General features: G+C 49.4%; 8 protein-coding genes across 8 annotated transcripts; 4 read left to right on the top strand and 4 right to left on the bottom strand.

Annotated features, from left to right (window-relative positions):
• Positions 1 to 578: 578 nt before the first annotated feature.
• Positions 579 to 1,658, top strand: N7532_008785 (2,4,5-trihydroxytoluene oxygenase; the record flags this gene model as incomplete). Its single annotated transcript, XM_056621277.1, has 1 exon — positions 579 to 1,658. One exon carries the CDS (start codon positions 579 to 581, stop codon positions 1,656 to 1,658), a length of 1,080 nt encoding a protein of 359 aa, XP_056472083.1.
• A 79-nt stretch (positions 1,659 to 1,737) lies between these two features.
• N7532_008784 (uncharacterized protein) lies at positions 1,738 to 2,938 on the bottom strand (the record flags this gene model as incomplete). Its single annotated transcript, XM_056621276.1, has 3 exons — positions 1,738 to 2,260; positions 2,292 to 2,659; positions 2,699 to 2,938. The coding sequence occupies 3 exons, from the start codon at positions 2,936 to 2,938 to the stop codon at positions 1,738 to 1,740; spliced, it is 1,131 nt and encodes a 376-aa protein (XP_056472082.1).
• Positions 2,939 to 3,920: 982 nt separating this feature from the next.
• Positions 3,921 to 5,632, top strand: N7532_008783 (fungal specific transcription factor domain-containing protein; the record flags this gene model as incomplete). Its single annotated transcript, XM_056621275.1, has 3 exons — positions 3,921 to 4,174; positions 4,230 to 5,419; positions 5,484 to 5,632. The coding sequence occupies 3 exons, from the start codon at positions 3,921 to 3,923 to the stop codon at positions 5,630 to 5,632; spliced, it is 1,593 nt and encodes a 530-aa protein (XP_056472081.1).
• A 1,334-nt stretch (positions 5,633 to 6,966) lies between these two features.
• N7532_008782 (alpha/beta fold hydrolase) lies at positions 6,967 to 7,887 on the bottom strand (the record flags this gene model as incomplete). The annotated part of the gene is made up of 1 exon (XM_056621274.1): positions 6,967 to 7,887. One exon carries the CDS (start codon positions 7,885 to 7,887, stop codon positions 6,967 to 6,969), a length of 921 nt encoding a protein of 306 aa, XP_056472080.1.
• A 2,041-nt stretch (positions 7,888 to 9,928) lies between these two features.
• Positions 9,929 to 11,098, top strand: N7532_008781 (C2HC-type zinc finger protein; the record flags this gene model as incomplete). Its single annotated transcript, XM_056621273.1, has 1 exon — positions 9,929 to 11,098. One exon carries the CDS (start codon positions 9,929 to 9,931, stop codon positions 11,096 to 11,098), a length of 1,170 nt encoding a protein of 389 aa, XP_056472079.1.
• A 4,038-nt stretch (positions 11,099 to 15,136) lies between these two features.
• N7532_008780 (DUF3716 domain-containing protein) lies at positions 15,137 to 16,387 on the bottom strand (the record flags this gene model as incomplete). The annotated part of the gene is made up of 2 exons (XM_056621272.1): positions 15,137 to 16,111; positions 16,373 to 16,387. 2 exons carry the CDS (start codon positions 16,385 to 16,387, stop codon positions 15,137 to 15,139), a joined length of 990 nt encoding a protein of 329 aa, XP_056472078.1.
• A 782-nt stretch (positions 16,388 to 17,169) lies between these two features.
• On the top strand, positions 17,170 to 17,610 carry N7532_008779 (uncharacterized protein; the record flags this gene model as incomplete). The annotated part of the gene is made up of 2 exons (XM_056621271.1): positions 17,170 to 17,229; positions 17,350 to 17,610. The coding sequence occupies 2 exons, from the start codon at positions 17,170 to 17,172 to the stop codon at positions 17,608 to 17,610; spliced, it is 321 nt and encodes a 106-aa protein (XP_056472077.1).
• Positions 17,611 to 17,740: 130 nt separating this feature from the next.
• Positions 17,741 to 19,288, bottom strand: N7532_008778 (6-phosphogluconate dehydrogenase, decarboxylating; the record flags this gene model as incomplete). The annotated part of the gene is made up of 1 exon (XM_056621270.1): positions 17,741 to 19,288. The coding sequence occupies one exon, from the start codon at positions 19,286 to 19,288 to the stop codon at positions 17,741 to 17,743; it is 1,548 nt and encodes a 515-aa protein (XP_056472076.1).
• Between the last annotated feature and the right edge of the window lie 779 nt (positions 19,289 to 20,067).

The following is a 20,067-nucleotide window of genomic DNA, read 5'->3' as shown; positions in this document are numbered from 1 at the left end:
TGAAATGGACTCATTGTTCTGGGTGCGAATAAGGAATAGCGACTGGTGAAGTATCGTCTTCCGAAGAGGACAGCACTTACAAGCTGAGTATGATAGATTTTTTATTCAACTTGATCAGGTAATGAAGGCTCCATATCATGCAATGCCGTCGCTTTATGTGAACCAATTAGTGTTGTAGTTCTTCTGGCTCGTGGCTCAAAAGTTCCTCCGAGGAGTATCTTTGCTGATGTGGGTCCGAACAATCGCCACACCACCGCAGATTTGTATTCGAAGGGGCATGATTAGCGCTATCGGTCAACTTGTACCCGGTCTTGGGACGTTTATGCCACCAGAAGGTGGGCCATTATGTATCCCTCCGCGGCGGCACTTCAGATCCACCATAACCCTACAAGCCATGGAGCTACAGTCGTCGCAAGATGAAGCGGTTTTTTAGGATAACGCCCCGTATAAAAGATCATATGGAGAAGGGAGATGCTGTGCTGTCACCGCGTACTTTATTTCTCCTTATCCCATACAGACTGGTTTAGTCACTCGCACGCACACACTCATATCCCCCTGGGAAAAAGAAACGCAAGAGAATGTCACTCTGGCTCCTCGATGTAATCGCCCTCCTTCCCTCAAAATGGCAAACTTGGATCCTCCCACCCTCCAGTATCCCCATCGTCGAGAACTCCCCCGCAAAAGTTCAATTAAGCCGCATCGCCCACGTCTACTTCGAGCATTCCGATCTCGAAGCCTTCACCAAGTTCGCCACAGACTTCGGCTTCGTCGAGGCCGCGCGGAAGGGGAAGACAATTTACTATCGTGGGTATGGAAGGGACCCCTACGTCTACGTCGCGTCTCAAAGCGCAACGCGGAGATCCCAGTTCCTAGGCGCAGCCTTTATTGCGAAGGACGAGGAGAACTTCACCAAAGCTGCCGCGATGCCGGGGGCAGTTCACAAGACACTAGATGATGCACCGGGGGGCGGGGATATGGTTACGTTTGAACGGCCGAATGGGACGTCCTTCCATATTGTGTACGGGCAGACAGAGCAAGACGTCGAGGCGAAGACGGCCCCGACAGCGACACATGATTCCCAGGGTCCCTTTAATACACCGTTTGATAAACCGCGGAAAGGACAATTCCAGCGGTATCATGATGGACCGGCGCTGGTGCATAAGCTCGGCCATTACGGGTACGTGTGCAAGGAGTTTGAGGCGGAGCTGGAGTTCTACACCAGTAACTTCAACTTTGTGCACTCGGATATCCTGTATCTCCCGCAGTTCCCACAAATGGATGTCATGACCTTCATGCACCTTGATCTTGGCGAGGTGTATACAGACCACCACACCCTCTTCATACAGCGGGCTCCACCGACCGTGGGTAAGACATACGTCCACCATACCTCGTTTGAGGTAGCAGATTTCGATACGCAGTTGATGGGTCATCATTACTTGGCTAAGAAGGGATGGAAGAGCGTTTGGGGTGTTGGGAGACATATCCTAGGGAGTCAGATTTTCGATTACTGGTATGATAGTTCAAAGTTCAAGATCGAACACTACGCAGATGGAGATATGGTGAATCGCGATAATGTGACACGCAGGGGGCCTGTTGGACCGTTATCTGTTTGGGGTCCTGAGTTGCCCAGGGATTTTGGGGATAACAAGGCGAAGTAGTTTTGCTTAGTATATTGTGGTTAAAGAATCGGAAGATATAGTTACGTAAACACTATGTGAATTTATGAGCACTATGTAATTAAATCAACACTGAAACACTATCCAGGAGTATCACCGCATCTGGCCTCGCAAGAACTTCGGTGCCTCGTGAGTCAAAAAGGTCTTTCCCCTTGAAAAACCAAACAAGACATCCAAAGAGCGTCCATCCCCCCAGGTGTCCTGTCCCAGTTGATTGTCCCACCGGAACGACCATCATCTTCTTTTGTACTTCTACCGAATACGTAGCAACCCGGGCCCTTCGCTCAATGGCTGTCGCTATATTTGATGCCACGGTCTCTCCCTGAAGAGAGACTCTCGAGAGCAGTCGATATGGATGACAGGTAATGTCACCGACAGCATAAGTTTCCGTGCGGCTAACGCTGTCTTCCACGACTCTGAGCCGTTCATCGACGTTTACCCAACCCTGGGGATTCAGACAGCTCTTAGGGATAAACTGATTATTTGGAATGGTACCCGTGGTCGCGATATATGCATCAGCAGTGCATATCTGCCCAGTAGACAGCTTGACTTTCCAGGTTTGGTTTGGGCTTCGTACACCGCGTCTTCAACTGTTGTCTCTGTCAAGACGTTGACATCCTTCCGCCGTAGAGGCGATAGAGCTGTTCCCTGAACAGGCTCGGGGGCCCCCTCCAGCAGCACACTTGACCGAGACACCAACGTAATCTTCTTCGGTCCTGCAGCTTCCGCCAGTTCCCGGCAAGTTCGACTCCCAGAGGCCCTGCGCCACCAATAACGATCCTCTTAGCGGTCTTCAGCGTTTCATGCCCCCGGTATATTGCCTTCCTCGTATCTTCAAACGCAGTCGCCTTGAACGGGAGCCTCACACCTGCCTGTCCAAGCGTCGCAGGTGTCGTACTGCCAGACGCAATAACAAGGTAATCGAAAACAAACGAAGCAGCAATAGTGGAGATCGAGTCTGCAGACAAAAAAACTGAGACCGACTTAGTCAATTAATCAATCTTGGTCGCCAGTCCCTTGACAAAGGTGAAAGCGCCCGCTGGATATTCGCGGAACGCCTCTGGGATGGGGTAGAGATATTTGCTTGGTGGCAGGCTTTCGGGCTTGACGAGGAACCTGGGAGCGGCATTGTTGAAGTAGTATTCATCCGAAGGATTGATGAGGGTTATCGCCGCTCTGGGGGTCTGTCGGACCAGTTTTTGGCTTATTGCAGGGCCTGCGTGGGAGCCGCCGATGACTATAACAGAGACGCGTTCGGACATGGTGATATGGTTTGATTGTTCTTACTCGTTGGTTATGCAAGGAAGGGCCTTCGTTGGACTTATCAACCAAGGGTGAAATCTGTCCCTTTTGCGAGACAAGTAATAGGTGCATATTCTCGACATTCTTGGGGATCCTTCTGCGGAGTGATATGAAGGTGGGGCGCGAATCTCGGAACAACTTCTTCGGGGGATCTTCAATAGGTCCCCCTGAGAACCAGTACCTATTTGCCGCACTAGCGTCAAGATAAATCGCTAACCATATTGATTACCATCATTTCAATGGCAGTTTCGAAATGGCCTTGATTATCTCTCAGCTCGCGCACCCTGTGATCCCTCGGCCCAAGGACTATCATATGACTACCTCTTTGCAAATGCAAATTACTAAAGTACATCCTGCCTAGTAACTAGTTAGTTAGCTCGGAGGTGGATTATCTAAATTGCTGATTGTTTTGTATTAGTCAGCTTGCCCTATAAATTGCCGGATAGTTCGTTATTACTCGGAGGAACTTTGGATCCACTTTAGTAATGACGTAGCCTTGTTCCCTTGGCCCCCTGTTATGCCGAGTAATTATACTCGCAAACTCAGATGGAAGCCTTGCTTCCGCCATGAGCTTCTCATCGTCTTTCCTCCTAGTGCTAGCTGCACTGCAAAACTTCTACACGGAGCATCCTAGATTGCCCGCCATAGTCCGGAGACCAGAGTTATGCCATTGAGGGTCTGTGATAGGTGCATCCGGTAACCCACCGCCCCCTGTTACTCTATCATGTGCTTTCACTAAACTTCTGCGCAGAAAGAAGGTCAAGTGTACGCCTAGTGCTGCTATTCCCGAGACCAAATCGCCTACTAAAACTTCGCAGGCAACCTGGCACGACCGACGTGCTCTCGTTGCTTTGAGCTTGGAGAGACATGTAACTATACATTAGTGAAACGCAGGCCAGGTCCTCCTCGTGGTGCACATTATACAACTCGCCAATCGAAATCATGCACAACTTCTGGTATCTTCCCGTTTTCCTCAAATGGATGCTGAGTACTAATGCATATTGTCAAGCACCACCCGAAGATAGCGCCACACTTCAAGAGCCCGAAATCGGCAGATCTTCGATAGACTCTTTCCCCACACGCACAGATCATGCCTCGCATGACCTGTCTATCTGTGCAGATTCTCCACAGGACGCTAGCACTAGCCCTTCCTGTGCGAGCTACCTGCATTTCTCCTTACTCCAGGAGGAATACCTGTAGGTATCCTTTCCCATTACCCGAGAGCTAAGCTAAGCACCGGTACTGGTGCAGTATTTCAAGCTTCTTCGATATTGTCCAGGATGCGAATCCTATCTTCTCGAAAGAACGGTTTCTCCGTCGCTATCACAGCTCGCTATGCAGCCAAGATCTCATCTTGACGATGGCCATCATTACTGCAAAACTGACCCAATTTGCGGGGTATGATGACGGAAAACATTTAGATGCCGGGCTGGACTCTCTCCTTAGCTCAAGCTTGCTAGACGATGACCTGATCGGAGACGCCCCGTCACTTGATCAGTTCCGTAAAGCCTATCTACTAGCCTTCTACGAGTTCCATCAATTCCCGGGACACCACTCATGGCTGCGTATCGGTAGGGTGACGCGCATGGCCTACCGTATTGGCCTGGACCGACTTGACTATATCCGCGTACTCTACTCCGACTGGAGCACGGTTAGCGATGAAGATATTCACGAATGGCGAGCGCTATGGTGGCGTATCTACCGACTCGACACATACTCCAATCTCGCCTCCGGAACACCGTATCTAATTGACGACGTGGTCATCAATACCTCCTTTACCCTCAGACGGACGGAGGATGATCTCTCGCAAGAAATCTTCCTACCTTTTAACTCGGACGGTCTATCTGAAATCCTTCCCTCCATCACATCAGACACAGAGACCTTACTAAACAACATCCACACCGTCACGATCGCCACCATGCGCAAGGCCGGTCTAGTCATCCGCATGCACCTGCTGCGATGGCAGGATGGGATAGTGGCACAAGTCGCCAATGTCGAGCGACAGCTAGCTACGCTTCGTCTTGCCCTTCCACTGGGCTGGCTCAACCTCCGACGCAACGCGTTCGCTAACGAGAAACCCGTCGACCACCATGCAAGGCTAATCACTGTCTTCCATCTGCGGATGGCACAATTGCTCCTTTCAGTTGTGGAATGCGGCCAACGACGAGCAGATGACTGGCTGTCAAGTTGGCAGCGCATTCTTGAAGCGTGTCAGGACATTGCTTCCTTGGCAGGTCAATGGGACAGTGCCTTCTGCCTCACAGTGGATCCGGCAATCACGTTTACCATTTTCACGGCGCTTATCTTCCTCCATCTTCAAAGGAAGTCGAACACGATTTCAGATGAAAGTGTCCGTTCTAGTATCAACCATGACATCACCGTTCTTCATTTACAGCTCAAGCATTTTGGCAGCATCTGGACGCAGGCGAGGCTGCTTACTCGTAAGTTGCCGTAGTCTGCCCTAGCTTAACTTGGCAGAGCTACATGCTAACGGATGGGGGACAGTGTCGTTCGAAAGCTTCAGTGAATCCGTGTCTGGGCCGCTTGCCTACAGTCATATTAACCTGATCCTGTCGCGCTTCGAGGCGCCGCTGCATCCGAGATGGTTGCAGTTTCTTTCGTCGGCTCGGTCTGCTCTTGAGGATCTTCAATGATATAGCCCTACATAAATCGTTCACTATTATATTTTCAGCTACGATGCCAAATCCACATGCTATCGAGTCTAACTCTCACTGATTCAAGCAAGCATCCAAGGCCGTTATATCAGTTGATTGTGGGTATCTTTTTAAACTCTTTGATTATCGAACGGTGAAGATTTTTTGAATCAAGTTATGTGAGCATTGTTTTCCACTACTGTTTGTGGCCCCTACATAGTATTGGTATTTAGCAAAATGAATCAGTTGTACCCAGGCAAAATAGTTAATAGCTAAGGGGTTAAGCTCGTTTAGGGCACCACTCGCCTGTGGCAGATATGTGCTTGCGGTAAACTAACCTCATGTAGCAGTCAATTGACAATTTCCCGTAAAACTGCATCCATAAAGCAATAGGGGTGCCGTCTTCTAAAAACCAAAAACGCCTACCTCGCTCAATCATAGAATGGATCTCGCATGGCGTTAGTGCCAAAGCTAGCCACAAGCATTTTTGACAAGATTACGATCGGCAATGAGCATTTAGAAGGCACACCATGCACCTGGGAGGGTGCAACGGAAAGAAGATTCAACTTCCTCAACGGCTTTGCTTGAAGCCACACTGGTCTCGTCTTGTCCACAGCCACCACCGTCATTTCGAGCACGTTGTTGTTGATCACTGCTTAGGCTGTGGGTTTTGACTTCATTAGTGACGCAACTTGACTGACATGGTATGCGTCATCCATGAATTCGGATCATACTTTCCGAAGTTGAGGCCATTGTTGCTCTTCTCTCCCCTGTGTGGTGACATAATCCGCAGATGTAACTTAACTATTAAACAGGGGAACGCTCGATGGCAGCACGCGCTGAGACGTGCGGGTCGATTCAGCAGAAAAACCACCACAAAACACACGCGTAGCAATCAGGAAACAGCGAGAACCCCAAATGTAGGGGTCAGGTCGGGGAGGTGTAAGAAGGTGTATTCTAGAACTAGCTATCCGGCCACTGTATACTGCCGGCTATGTCACATAGTCTGGATGGCACCCATTTAGTAGGGGGAGGGAGTCTCCCCACTACAGTATCTAGCGCAAGAATTGCGGTATCTTGACTGGGAGTCAGTCATTTGTACAAGGTCGACGTCAGGGGCACCAGTTACCGGGAAAGGCGAACCGGTAATCTTCGACAGGATGCGACCTATTAAGGAAGGGTTCACGATTCGGTATCGAGAGGTCATGGTATGCCCGATCGAAGTATAAAAGGTAATTTGGAACAGACAGCGCACACTTCGATTCAGAATACGGCGCACTCTTTCATATTGATATCCCTAACACCACGGCACGATGGTCGCTACTCTGCGCTATCTATTTCTGGCTCACGCTGTTCAGCCACCAGCCCAGTTCCACTCCCAGTGGGCCCTCCTGGTCGTACATAACGAGATGCCCCGCATCTTCGATCAAGATGACATCCCGAGCATTCAGGGCTTCTTTCAGCCGCAACGCTGTCTCCACTGGAATCCACTGATCTTCCGTCCCCCAAATTATTCGCACAGGCATCCCTTTTCCTACGTCGGGATATCGGAATTCCACTTCCTCGGTGCTGCGACTGTTGGCCTGCACCATTTGCCTGACAAAGCCCCTTCGTCCCTCCTCGTTGCAGAGCCATGGATACTTCAACGCTTGCATGATTTCTTTGGGGAGAGTATGATGAGCCGCGCCCCGAATGTATGATTCAACCACTCCTTCAAACACTGGACCAGTCAACACGGAAAAAACATCCTCATGCTCCGCGATAAGCTTGAACAGGGGCTGGCCAAATGGACCGATGGCCACAACGTCTATCAAGCATAGACTCGCATATTCACATTGATGAAGTAAGTGAGCCCTTAGACTCATGAGGCCGCCGTGGTCGTGTGCGATTACATGCGGCTTTTGGCTCCAATCTTTCGTCAAGAAGCCATACAAGGCAGCGAAAACTTCCGACTGCTGTGCGAGATCTGCATCCAGAGCGACCTTTTTGCTGACTGTGTTTCGTGACTCTGGACGAGGCGTTCCAAGCGGACTTTCACCAAAACCCGGATTGTCAAAGAGGTAGACACGGAAGTATTTGGAAAAGGACTTGGCATATTTGATCCAGACTTGAGATGACCATGGAGTACCGTGAACAAAAATGAGTGGTTGTAAATCAGATTCACCAAGGGATGTCCATCGGATTTGATAGTCATGAGTGCTGGTGGAACAATGGAAAGTTTCTGTGAGCTCAACGGAAGGAGGCGAGGAGGCCATATTTCTCAACACAACCGAATCTGGCAGTTGCAATTTTGGATGAATGAATTTGCGAGAGGAGTGCGTTTTAATGTTATCTTTCGAGAGATTTTACTGCGAGAAATGGCGATCGCACCTGTTTGTAATCGAGTTCGTCCGTGCGCGAGCGTTGATTGGATAATTCGTTCGCAAGATGACAGCAACACATACAGCTCCCACCAAGAAACCAGGACCAATGAACACATGTACTCTGATGTCATCAAACAGATCGCTTACATTGGCCCTGTGTTCCTCCAACTTCGCGAGGGCAATTTCGTCCCGTTATCGAGCGTATCGAACATGTTCAGCAGAGTAAAAGCTTTCTATATGAGAGCGCTGCTTCTTAAACAGAATGTGATACCTTTGTAGACTCTGATACATGAGAACTTATATAATTGTGGCTCAATAATAGGGAAGGCCTTTTTTTTCCAGCAACCCATCGTTGGCTATAAGGAATTGCTTCCCAGCTCGATGGAATATCACGTGATACGTGAGCGGGGCAGTCTCTACGGAAGGTATGACGGCCAAGGCCCACTTTCCGATTTCAGTAGAACTTGGTGCCTGAATTATAGATGTTCGTACATCAATCTGACCATCCTGCATACGAACAGCCGCCCAAGCAGTCTTCTGAACAGTCAGCTGAACAGTCATTTAATATCACCAATTGAAAAGAAACAAGCATGAAAGAAGGTGGAGTAGAAACAGGAAAACTAATGTCAGAAATACTTTTCTAGGCACTTGCCCTTTTCACGTAGAGGATGTTTTTCCGGTCGGAGATCCGGAGTAGTGATCTCGAATATCCCCAGGCATCAGCGATTTCCCAATTGTAACCCCAACAATTCGACCCACAACCATTAACGACCCCTGGACAAAAGAATGAGTAAATTATCTCACATACCCCAATTATCTCGGCTTGTATGTGTTTTCAGTAGACTTCTGATGAAATTAGCGAATTCTTCGAATGCGTTGGCTTTTTTATGCACTGTCAACTTCGCAAGAACATGCTTTTGGTTGGTGATTTGCGGGGTTTGGAACCTGGGATGGGCTAAGATATTATCGGTGTGATATTTGGCACAGAATACGCGGTATGGTCTGGTACTGACAACCCTGGTTAGGTCAGTCAGTACAGTGTGGAACAGGCTTACTAAGTTCCATTCGGAATACTGAATCTCCGATTCAGTACGCTAGTGTATATAAGACCGTATGCCCCAGATAGTTTTCAGAACCAGACAATCCCTTCTGTTGAGTTATCACATCTGGTAGCATGTCCTACTAGGCCTGCCTCCTACGGCAGGCCCAGTGGTGTGTTGGCCGGCGGGCAACTGCTCGTTCTGATGAGCTTCGGCCAAAGCTCTTCGGAATATGCGAGCTTTGTTTACTCGCCATCAACTTCGGTCTACGTGCCCAAGTTCGATCAAGGGCCTGAACAGGAGACTGAGGGTGCCAGATAAGGAGCAGGAATGAGAATACTCTTCCACAGTTGGACTACCATGAGATGTGGGAGCACCATTTACCCCGGAATAAGGACAGTCAACTCCTCCCGTGACGCTCGGTACACATCGAGGACGTCATGAAATCTTATTTCGAGCGGGGAAACGCCTCAGGAAGCCGCTAGGAGCGAGCAAGGCTAGTGGAAGCGTGTGTTTTGTCCCTCATTCTGAAGCCTATGACGACCTCTTGTGGAAAGAACGGCAAGTCGACACTGTTCTTGAACGCCCATTGGTAGGCGTTGGCTACTGAGATGCGGACTCAGTGAATACGAGAGGACCCCCTCAGTTGAAATCTCCTTGTCAACATGAAGTGGAAGTGCTATTTCGAGGGCATAAATAGTGCCTCGGAATCGGCTGAGAAAGAGTGTCTATGAGAACAACTCATAGTGACCATCCAGTCGGAAAGAACCATCCTATACTGAATTTTATCTTATGTCTTCAATTTTGTTCTGCGTTTCTTTGATACTGCTTCTTCAATCTTTTATTCTGTTGATCGTTCTTATACAATCCCTATGTCCAATCAAGGAGACCTTATGGAATCGGGCGAAACCACGGGTCCTACCCAGGGGACGATACCGGAGACCATTGGTACCCCAGGGGCCGTTCCGAACCCCCAATTGTCACGAGCCATATCACCTGGGACAATGCAAGCTCTGCATGCACTCCCAGCAGACATGGCGGAAGCCCAGTACGTTCAGTGGCTATCCGCTACAAACCCGACAGCCCAGGCCCAAACCATCAAGGCCTTGGCGTGGGGGATCCAGGAAGGTCAGCGCCGACAGGAGGAACAACAAAGAGCTACCGAAGCGGCAGCCAACGTTCCGAGTAACTCCTCAGGATCAGCCATCCGTGGAACAGCTAGCACAGCTGGACTCCTTCCTGGGAGAGCAGATTGGGAGACTCGGAAGGCACTCCTCAAGGACCTAGTGGGAATCCCTGAGTACTTTGGGCAATTCAAGGACGATGCGGCGCGCAAATGGATACTCGCGTGTGAGCGCCACTTCCAGGATGTGGAAGGGCTTACCGAAGTCGAGATCTCAGATACTCAGAAAATTATTGCAGCCAAATCGAATCTCCGGAAAGCTGCCGAAGACCGATGGCGGGTCATGTACGGAAGAAAATCAATTCAAGGCATGCAATGGGAAGAGTTCAAAACTTGGGTTGAAGAGCAATTCAGTGAATACCTCAGTCCGGAAAAGAGGTATGCCAAATACCGAAGGATGACCCAGGGGAACCAAACTCCTTTTCATAAGTATGCAGCCGACCTACGCCAAGCGGCAGACGATTTGGAATTCAGAAATATGTCCGAAGACCTGATGATAGCGGATCTGATTCATGGTGCCAAGGCAGATCTCCAGGTCCGGTGGCATGCTCTACCAAAGCATCCTACCGAATGGAACGCCGTTGTGAAAGCCTTTGTGGGCCTGGAAGAGGGAGCTACTAGAGGACATGCTGTATCAATAACAGGTGACCCTATGGACCTCTCATACATGCAAGGTGCACCGCTAGGATCCACTCCAGGGAGGAAGAAAGAATTCAAACAGACATCAGAGAAGAAGGGTGAGCAGTCAAAGCCCAGGATTCCAAGAGGCCGTTGTTTCAATTGCGGCCTGTCTGGACATTACAAAAGAGACTGCCAAACCTCAAGGAGGAAAACGCAGAACACAATGACATCGCCGTCGGGAAAAGTGAGTGGTCGGTAAATGTGGAGGCATTGATCGACCAAATGGACAAAGCCTCTAGACAGAAGCCTCTGGAAGTACAGGACCTTCTGGATCCTGAGTACTCATCAGATTCAGAAACTGCAATTTCGGATTCTGATTCAGAGACTGTAGTGTCGGAACGAGAGCTTTTGGACGCGAGCCTCAACGTTATAGGAGACTCGCTGATCTATTTCGCAGGGACGGTAAGACAGGGAACAGCTAGACCAAGCGCTGTTAAGATACTCCTTGATTCAGGAGCCTCCCACACCTTTGTGTCACAAAGGTTAGTGCGGAGAATGAGGGGAGAGATTCAGTATCAGAAAGGTGGGAGATCGCTTTCGGTACGATTACCGGACGGCGGACAGATCCCCACCCATGGATCCTTTACAGTCCTTGTAAGGATTGGAGGATGGTTCGGAAGGATCAATGTCTGGGTTCTTGATATCCCAGAACATGATATGATCCTAGGCAGAGACTTCCTTCGGAAATACGACCCGCGGCTAAGTTGGCGTACTTCGCAAATGCGGATTCGAGATGACCAAGGAAGGGAACATACGGTGCTGCCGCTGCAGGGCAGCCCGGTTGTCACGAAGGGCATAGCTTCGTTCGACCTGCTTACAGGAAAGCAAGTGAGACGCGCTCTGAGGAAGCGCATTACTCAGGCCTATCTTTTTCTTGTGCAGCCTACACAAGATGAGGCTGAGGGTTCGGAATTCAAGCTGGTCGTTCCGCACCATGACGACTCGAGAGTTAGGGAGATTCTTCTGAAGCATCAGAAGGTCTTTCCGGAAGAATTGCCGAAGGAGCTACCGCCAGAACGTGACCACGCGCATGAGGTGGATACAGGGGACGCCAACCCTGTGAATATTAATGCATATCCGCTTTCCGTGGAGAAATTGGATGAGTTGGGCCGCCAAATTGAGGATCTGATTCAGAAGGGCCTGATCCAACCGTCCGCAAGTCCATGGGGGTTCCCAGTCGTTTTTGTTCGGAAACCGGACAATAAATGGAGGATGTGTATTGATTACCGAGCACTGAACGAGGTCACTTTGAAGAATGGTTATCCCTTACCGAGGGTTCAAGAACTCCTTGATATCATCGGTAAGGCTAAATTCTTGTCAAAGATTGACCTGGCGTCGGGATATTGGCAGGTTCGTATGGAAGAATCCGCCATTCCGAAGACAGCTTTCAACACAGTCTGGGGGAAATTCGAATGGCTCGCCATGCCATTCGGGCTGTGCAATGCACCCGCCACATTCCAGACTTTGATGAATCAAACCTTACAGCCACTTCTCGGAAAGTGTGTGGTTGTGTATCTGGACGACATCCTAATCTTTTCTGAATCAATGAATGACCATTACCGACATCTTGACCAGGTCCTACAGCTATTGGAACAGCAACAATTATATGCACGACCGCAAAAGTGCATATTTGCTACCCAGCAACTAGAGTTCTGTGGTCATATCGTCGGAAATGGAACAGTTCGTACCCAACCAGAAAAGATCAAAGTCATCCAGGAATGGCCACGGCCAAGGAATGTGCACGAAGTTCGACAGTTCCTTGGTCTCGCCACATATTATCGACGGTTTATCCGAAGCTTCGCACGAATTGCAGCACCGCTACATGAGCTTCTAAAAGAAGCTGATGCTCAGCTTCGGGTAAAAAGATTTCGTCCTGTCAGATGGAACACCGCAGCAGGATTGGCTTTTCGGAATCTTAAGGAAGCCATGGTTACTGCACCGGTTCTGATGCAGCCAGACCGACTCAAACCCTTCATTATCGAGACCGATGCATCAGAATGGGCTATCGGTTTCGTACTGTATCAAGAAGGCGAGGATCAAAAGTTGCATCCAGTAGCATTTGACGGTCGAAAATTGAGTACCGCAGAACTGAATTATCCGGTCCATGAAAAGGAGCTGCTTGCAATCAAGGAAGCACTCCGACTGTGGGATCGATACATCGAGAACGGAACCACCACAAGAATCATCACAGACCATGCCAGCCTGCAATACCTCCAGACAACTAAAACATATAGCAAGCGACTGGCTAGATGGGTGGATGAATTTCAGCAGTATGACCTTAAGATTCAGTACCGAAAGGGGTCAGAAGCTGTGGTTCCAGATGCAATCAGTCGGCGGCCGGATTTCGTCGAAGACACACCAGCCAATATAGCTCAAGATCGCCCTGACTGGGTGGCTCAGTTAAACACTCTTACAGTAGGGGATTTTTCAGAACAAGACTGGCTCAAAGCCACTGAGGAATTCTTGCGTTCTGGACACCTCCCTACCAACAAGAAGCTGAGCCGATACGTCAGAAAATTTGCACCACACCTCGGCTACAGAACAGTGAAATTACCGATGAGAGCTGATGCAGACACTAACCGTCAACTGGTTTTCACACATGCTGACGGGGTGGTGGCACCATATCTTGAAATGCCCCTCCGAGAGGATTTCGTGCGCAGAATGCACGAGGAATTTGGACACTTGGGATATCCTGGTCTTCAGGGAGTAACACGGCCCCGCGCCTGGTGGCCGACAATACGAACTGACATCCAGGAAACTGTTAAGAGATGTCCAAACTGTCAGGTTGCCCAGGGATTAAACGAATCCCTGGAAAGAGAGACTGCACAGCACCTTGTGAAGGAAGGAATCCGTCCGTTTGAAAGGTGGGGGATCGATCTTGTGGGTCGCTTACCGAAGACTCCGAACGGTAACCAATGGATCATCACCGCCATTGATTACGCTACTGGTTGGACTGTGGCTCGTGCTGTACCGGATGCCACGGAAGAAACCATTGGCCAGTTCTTACACGAGGATATCTTCATTCAATACGGTGCACCACGGGAAATAATTACCGACAATGGCCGGAACCTGATTGCTAAAGCAGTGGAATATTACATCAAACTTTTGAAAGCCAAGCACCGGACCACCACCCCGTATCACCCCAGAACGAACGGGAAAGTTGAAAACTTCAACGGGATACTGGGCCGGATGCTGACAAAATACCTAATGGGTAAACCAACCCGACTGTGGGATGAATACCTACCGCAAGCTCTTTTTGCCGCAAGGGTTCATGAACATAGTGTGCTCGGTGTGAGCCCGTACTATCTGGTGTACGGAGAACATCCAAGGATTCCGAGTGACGAGAATTCGGAATGGGACGACTCAGTAGGACCTTTCCAAGATTGGGAAGATCGAGTCCGTCTGATAAATCATGCGCGGTCTAAAGCAAATGAGCTTCTGTTAAATCGAGCTATCAAAACCCAGAGAATTAGGGATGAAGCTGTGACCAAAACGAGTTTCAAACCAGGACAATGGGTATTGCTTCGGAATGAGTATCGACAGAAGCTGGATTGCCGCTGGTACGGCCCCTACCAGATCTTGAAGGCGCATCCATTGGGCACATATGCGCTGGCCGAACCAGGAGGAAGGGTCTTGAGGAATTTGATCAACGGAGCGAGGCTTATCGAAGCGCAAGTTGATAATCCAGATAGGCTGTGGACATCGTCACTAGCAAAGCGGGCTATTCAAAAAGCGGGCTACACGCTACACAAACCACAGGAAATTCGCAAGATCCTAGACAGCGAGGAGCCTACACCCCCCTCATACTCAGAACTCTCCACCATCACCAGAGCTGAGTGGGAAGCACGTGAACGTTCAGGGGAACATTCAGTTTCAGTGGGGGAGGATGAGGCTATCACGGAACGTGTCATTTCGAAGAAACGAATGAAGCAGCAACGTACCGTGAGGGCTGTCAAATCTTCCGCAGCAAAAGGCCCTGCTGCAAGTAAAGAAGATACAGAAGGAGCGGAAACTCGTAAAACTAGGGCTGCTAGAAAGGTTACCGAACGACAATTGAATACTGAATTGGATTCATTTCAATACAGTACATCTGGCCGACGCCAGGAGGGCAGGAGCGCTCTGAAGATACTGAAACCCATCCGGAAATCCACGCGCCAAAGGAAGCTAACCAAAGACCGAAACCCTGACTTGATCCAGTATTAAGAAGAGACAGATTCAACCATGTCCACTACGACTCTTAGTTCTGCTCTCTCTCTGATCCCGAAAGACCACTACCTTGCCATGAGCTCTGAGTAGGTGGCTTCTGGGTTAGAAGTTGGATCCGACGTCCAATTCGGTATGCAGCCCATGTCGCTCGTTGGCGAACTGAAGTGCGCGGATGCTCCTGAATATTGGAACGGACTCGAACACGACGAGAACCCCTAGTTAAGCCATGGGAATGGCCTCCCGGAGTGGAACTAGCTCCATATCCTCGGAAAACACCAGAACGGGATTGACCATTGTGGCCTTGAGTAACAGGGGCAGTAGGCTGTTCCAAATGCCGGATCACTGTGCCAGAACGAGGTGGAGCGGTCTTGGCCAAAGCTTTGGTACGACCTCGTCGCTGAACCGTTGAAGGAGCAGAGCCTGTAGCTGCAAGGGATTCAGAATTCTCGTACGCCCTTATCCAGAGAGGACGCATGGTACGGAAGCTGCATTTGGCTCCTCCATCCAGAAAGGCACAACACAGACAACTACCCTGGAACATCAGAGTGTTGCTGTCATCTATCGCCACACGGCAGCTCTCAAAGGAACCTTTTCCAGAGGAACAGTAGCTACACTCCTCACCCAGAGGTGCAAGCTGTCCGAAACGCTGCGCCATTGCTGCTCGGCGCTGTTGAGAGCGGTTGCAGTTTTTGAACTGTGGAATACCATCCACCACCCTCCAATCCACGTTCCGAGGTTGCTCAGGCAGCTTCCTAATTACCGCTCGGTCTGCATCGGTAGTGAATGATGAAAGAAGGGGATTTCCTCTTATATCAATGCACCACTCTGCTAGTTTGGTTGTTGGAAGACCGGAATATTGGAAAAACGGAACCTGGCTTTGAAAACGCAGACGCCAACGAGGAACTGGAGAAGATGTTTCAATATTCTCCTCCTCAGGAACCGTCCGTTCTTCTTCTTCTTCTTCTTCCTCGTCTTCTTCCTCTTCCTCCTCTTCCTCTGCTTCTTCCTGGTGAGAGGGCAGCGTTCAGTCACGTAGGGAGCGAGGATCCCCAGAAACCGAATCTCCGCTCTGAGAACCGGCCATGATGGCGGGTTCTGGCGACCACAAGCATTCCAGTCGCTCACGGGCCGCTGACACAGCAGCTTCCTCCAGGCTGTCCGAAGCCGCTCGGGCAGCTGAGGGACTGACGATGGTGATGAGTGGTTGAATGTTTACAGACGGAGACAGAAGAGCCTTTTCACTCCTTATAAGGCTAACGTCCCTTACCCACTGATTTTCCATAACACATTCCTTGATACCGTCTTTGATTCGGTGACCAAACGTTCTTTGATCTCTTTGAATCACTACTGAAAGGATTATCCTTCAATAGGTGGATATGGAGATGATACTGGTACCGAACAAGGACGTGGAGTACCGAATCCCTGCTCTTCCCTGAACTAATTTCGGTACTCTTTGTTTGACATGCTTACTCCGGTTCTGATTACTACCCAATTGCTATCTGAGTTCCTCCCGTCTTTGATCTCGAGGGCGAGCTCGAATCTAGTGGGGGAGGATGTGATATTTGGCACAGAATACGCGGTATGGTCTGGTACTGACAACCCTGGTTAGGTCAGTCAGTACAGTGTGGAACAGGCTTACTAAGTTCCATTCGGAATACTGAATCTCCGATTCAGTACGCTAGTGTATATAAGACCGTATGCCCCAGATAGTTTTCAGAACCAGACAATCCCTTCTGTTGAGTTATCACATCGGCTTTATTCTTAACATTGTCTTCCGCATTTGTACTATCAGTTCTCCAATATAGATAGTCAGTTTATGGTCAACTTATGATTAACACATAGTTCGCCCACGGTCAACTCATGAACTAATAGTCAGCTCATAGTCCATTCGTGGTCAACCCGTGGTCACTGGGTCTTAGACCAAAATAACTTCTGAAAAAAGATAGAAAAGGTGCTATTCTCACTCTATAATTCTCATTTCCTATTAAACACTATTTAAGCGTAAGCAGTGCAGGGACCCCCACTTTACAGGCATCGCGGTTCGAATAGATTGCACTCAGACTAATGGCGGGTGTCCCCGGAAAGTCAAAGGGCTGTCATGTCTGTCGGAAAAGGGAGATTAAGGTAAGTACTCCCTCGAAGACGGTAGCAAACGCAGTCTCCTCTCGACTGAGAGCCTTGGTAAGCGATAATTTTCCGAATTCGACGGCGACTGCATCGTGACTGACTTCTCGTTTTGCCTAGGTTCTTCAAGCAACCGCCGTCGCAACCCCTTCCGTCCTTGTTCGAATCTCTTATCTGTCCTTGTCCGTCTTCCACTCCGATGGTGGTAAGTGGAATACTCTTACGGGCGACATTGGCCCCTTTGTGGTAATATTTATTGTGATGGAATATGTTGTTGGTCTGCTATATGTTAGCACGGGTGATAGACTTCCAGAAACAAGACGAATCAAGACCGATCCGGCAGAATATGGAGAACTTCGAACACGGGCTTCAAGCCCATAGAATAGCGGTGTACGTCCCTAGTTCAATCAATTATGGATTTATGAAGTATCGAATCTTCAGCTGGAAATAAGAATATAACAATTTGAAAATTTACATATGAAAAGCGATCTAATTTACATATCTCAGTCATCTACGCAACCTTCCACTCATAGTGATGCGGCCCCTTCATAACCGGTCCAGGGTCCTCACCCGGAATACCCGGCTTGTTATAGCAATGAGCACCAAAGTAGTCCATCTGGGCCTCCATAAACTTCGTCGGCAATTCCAAGCCACCCTCATACTTAAGGTACTCCAAAGTGGAAGACAACGCCGGCATATACTGATCAGCCTGAGTGCCCTCAATGATGATAGTCTTGAGATCGTCGAAGTTCCGATGCAGTTCCCGCGATACCTCGTCGACAAACTTCATATTTTTGACGGACTCCTTCGTCAGCACAGGTTGCAGCAGATCTGCGATATACTCTGACTGGATGATACAGCCTGCTCGCCAGATCTGCAGACAATCGCCCATATTGATGTTCCAACCTTCGTCCTCGGATGCACGGGCGATGAGCTCCAGGCCCTGGACGAAGGAGGCGAGGAAGGAGCAGTAGACTGCACGGCGAAGTTGCTCAATCACGGTACTGCGATCGCGCTTGTGCTCGATTGGTCGAGGTGAGGGCATGTGCAGTTTCTTCGAGGCGCGAGCTCGCTCGGCACGGTTTCCACTGGCAATCCGCATATAATGCGCAGCTCCCAGGGTCGGACAAGAGATATGTCGAGCAGCAGACTCCATAACGCACCAAAAAGGCGTTCCCTCAGTGTTGTCGTCGTCCTGGACAACCTTGTCGAGGACATCGTCAAGAACGTACCCACCATCTTTGCTAGCGCCCTCGCCATTTTGATCACCCTGAGGTGTCCTTTTGGTCCGGAGAATATCCGCCCCGATTCCCAGCAGGAAGTTCTGGCGTAATTCACCGGATTCGTTCCATTTCGCGAATACGTCGCCGATCTCCTCATACTTCATGCCAAGTCCGAAGGTCATATATGCCCACGCTTCTGCAAGAGAAGACAGCATGCCACCCTCAATACCGTTATGAACCATCTTGACGAAATGACCAGATCCACCGGGTCCAATGCGAGTCACGCAAGGTGTCTTCGTCTTGGGATCCTTGGCGGCGTACCGTTCCAACAAGGGCATGACGAGCTCCAGGGCCTTGGGGTCACCACCGGGAGACAGACTAGGTCCACGTCGGGCAGACTGGTAACCGCCAGAAACACCCATACCGATCCAGCTGACACCAATCGCCTCGTATTCCTTCTGACGACGCTCTGTCTTGCGGTAGTTTTCGTTTCCGCCATCGAGGACGATATCGCCTTTTTTCAGATCGGGCTTTATCTTGCTCAAGACCCAGTCTGCCGGTTCGCCGTGGGTAATTGAGAACATGAAGAGCTTTCTTTCGCCCTTCTCTCCCAGACTCCTGGTGAACTCATCGATATTGTAGTATCCTTTGATGATGCCTTTTGCATTTTTGTAATTATTTGCCCAGTTGGTCACTTTATCGACATTTTGCTTGTCAACATCCCACACTGAGACATCGAGGCCAAGATCGCAAAAGGCGAAGGTCATCATCGAGCCCATGCTACCGGCTCCGACGATACCGATGTGCTTGAATTGTTGGACTGGGTTTGACGACATGGTCGCGGTTGCTGAGTCGAACCCACTAACAAGAGTCTATATTTAAAAAGAAGGGACAAAAAGAAGGAAGTTGAATATTAACTACGGGGAACAGACTAACTAGCGATTTTATTCTACGTCAACTCCCACTTGTGGCAACCGGATTGGAGCCCCGAGATTGTGTCAAGATGTGGTCAATACCCACCACGGCGGCGATCCACAGCGTCCTCTTGCCGCCTCGATTTTTGCCAACTCATGTGGTCTGAGGCAAAGGTACAATGTCTTGTTGATTATTTTATTCTAGATAGCAGATATAACTCGTCAAACCTAAAATCCTAGTTCGAACGATGCGTTCCTGACGACACAGCGGACAAAATAAGCGCCAGAGACATTACATCATAATAAACGCAAGGCTTACAACAACTTCAAGTTCAGGCAAAAGATACTCCCAAGCAAGTTTTGACACTTGCAACAAAACAATTCCAATGCAAGCCCTACGATCAAAAATTTCACAAAACCTCCAAAAGCTATCCGGCCAAAAACCACAACCAACAATGGCCGCGATAACGCTTCAATCCCTCCAAAAATCCCACTCTCCTACGCCTCCTGCTCCATCGGCTGCAATCCAAGCGATACACTTCCTCGCAGACTCGAAGCAATCAGCAAAGCGGGTTTTATCTCGATTGAATTGTCTTTTCCCGATATTCTGGACTATGGCGCGCATTTACTCGGTCACCCAATTGCACCGAATGACTATCCTAAAATTCTCGCGATCTCAGCCGAGGTTCGCAAATTGTGCG

The sequence above is a fragment of the Penicillium argentinense genome (assembly GCF_028826775.1).
Source record: "Penicillium argentinense strain IBT 30761 chromosome Unknown utg000009l_segment0_segment0, whole genome shotgun sequence".
NCBI lineage: Eukaryota > Fungi > Ascomycota > Eurotiomycetes > Eurotiales > Aspergillaceae > Penicillium > Penicillium argentinense.
Note: the sequence above shows the minus strand (reverse complement) of the source record. Positions and strands in the feature narration are given on the sequence as shown.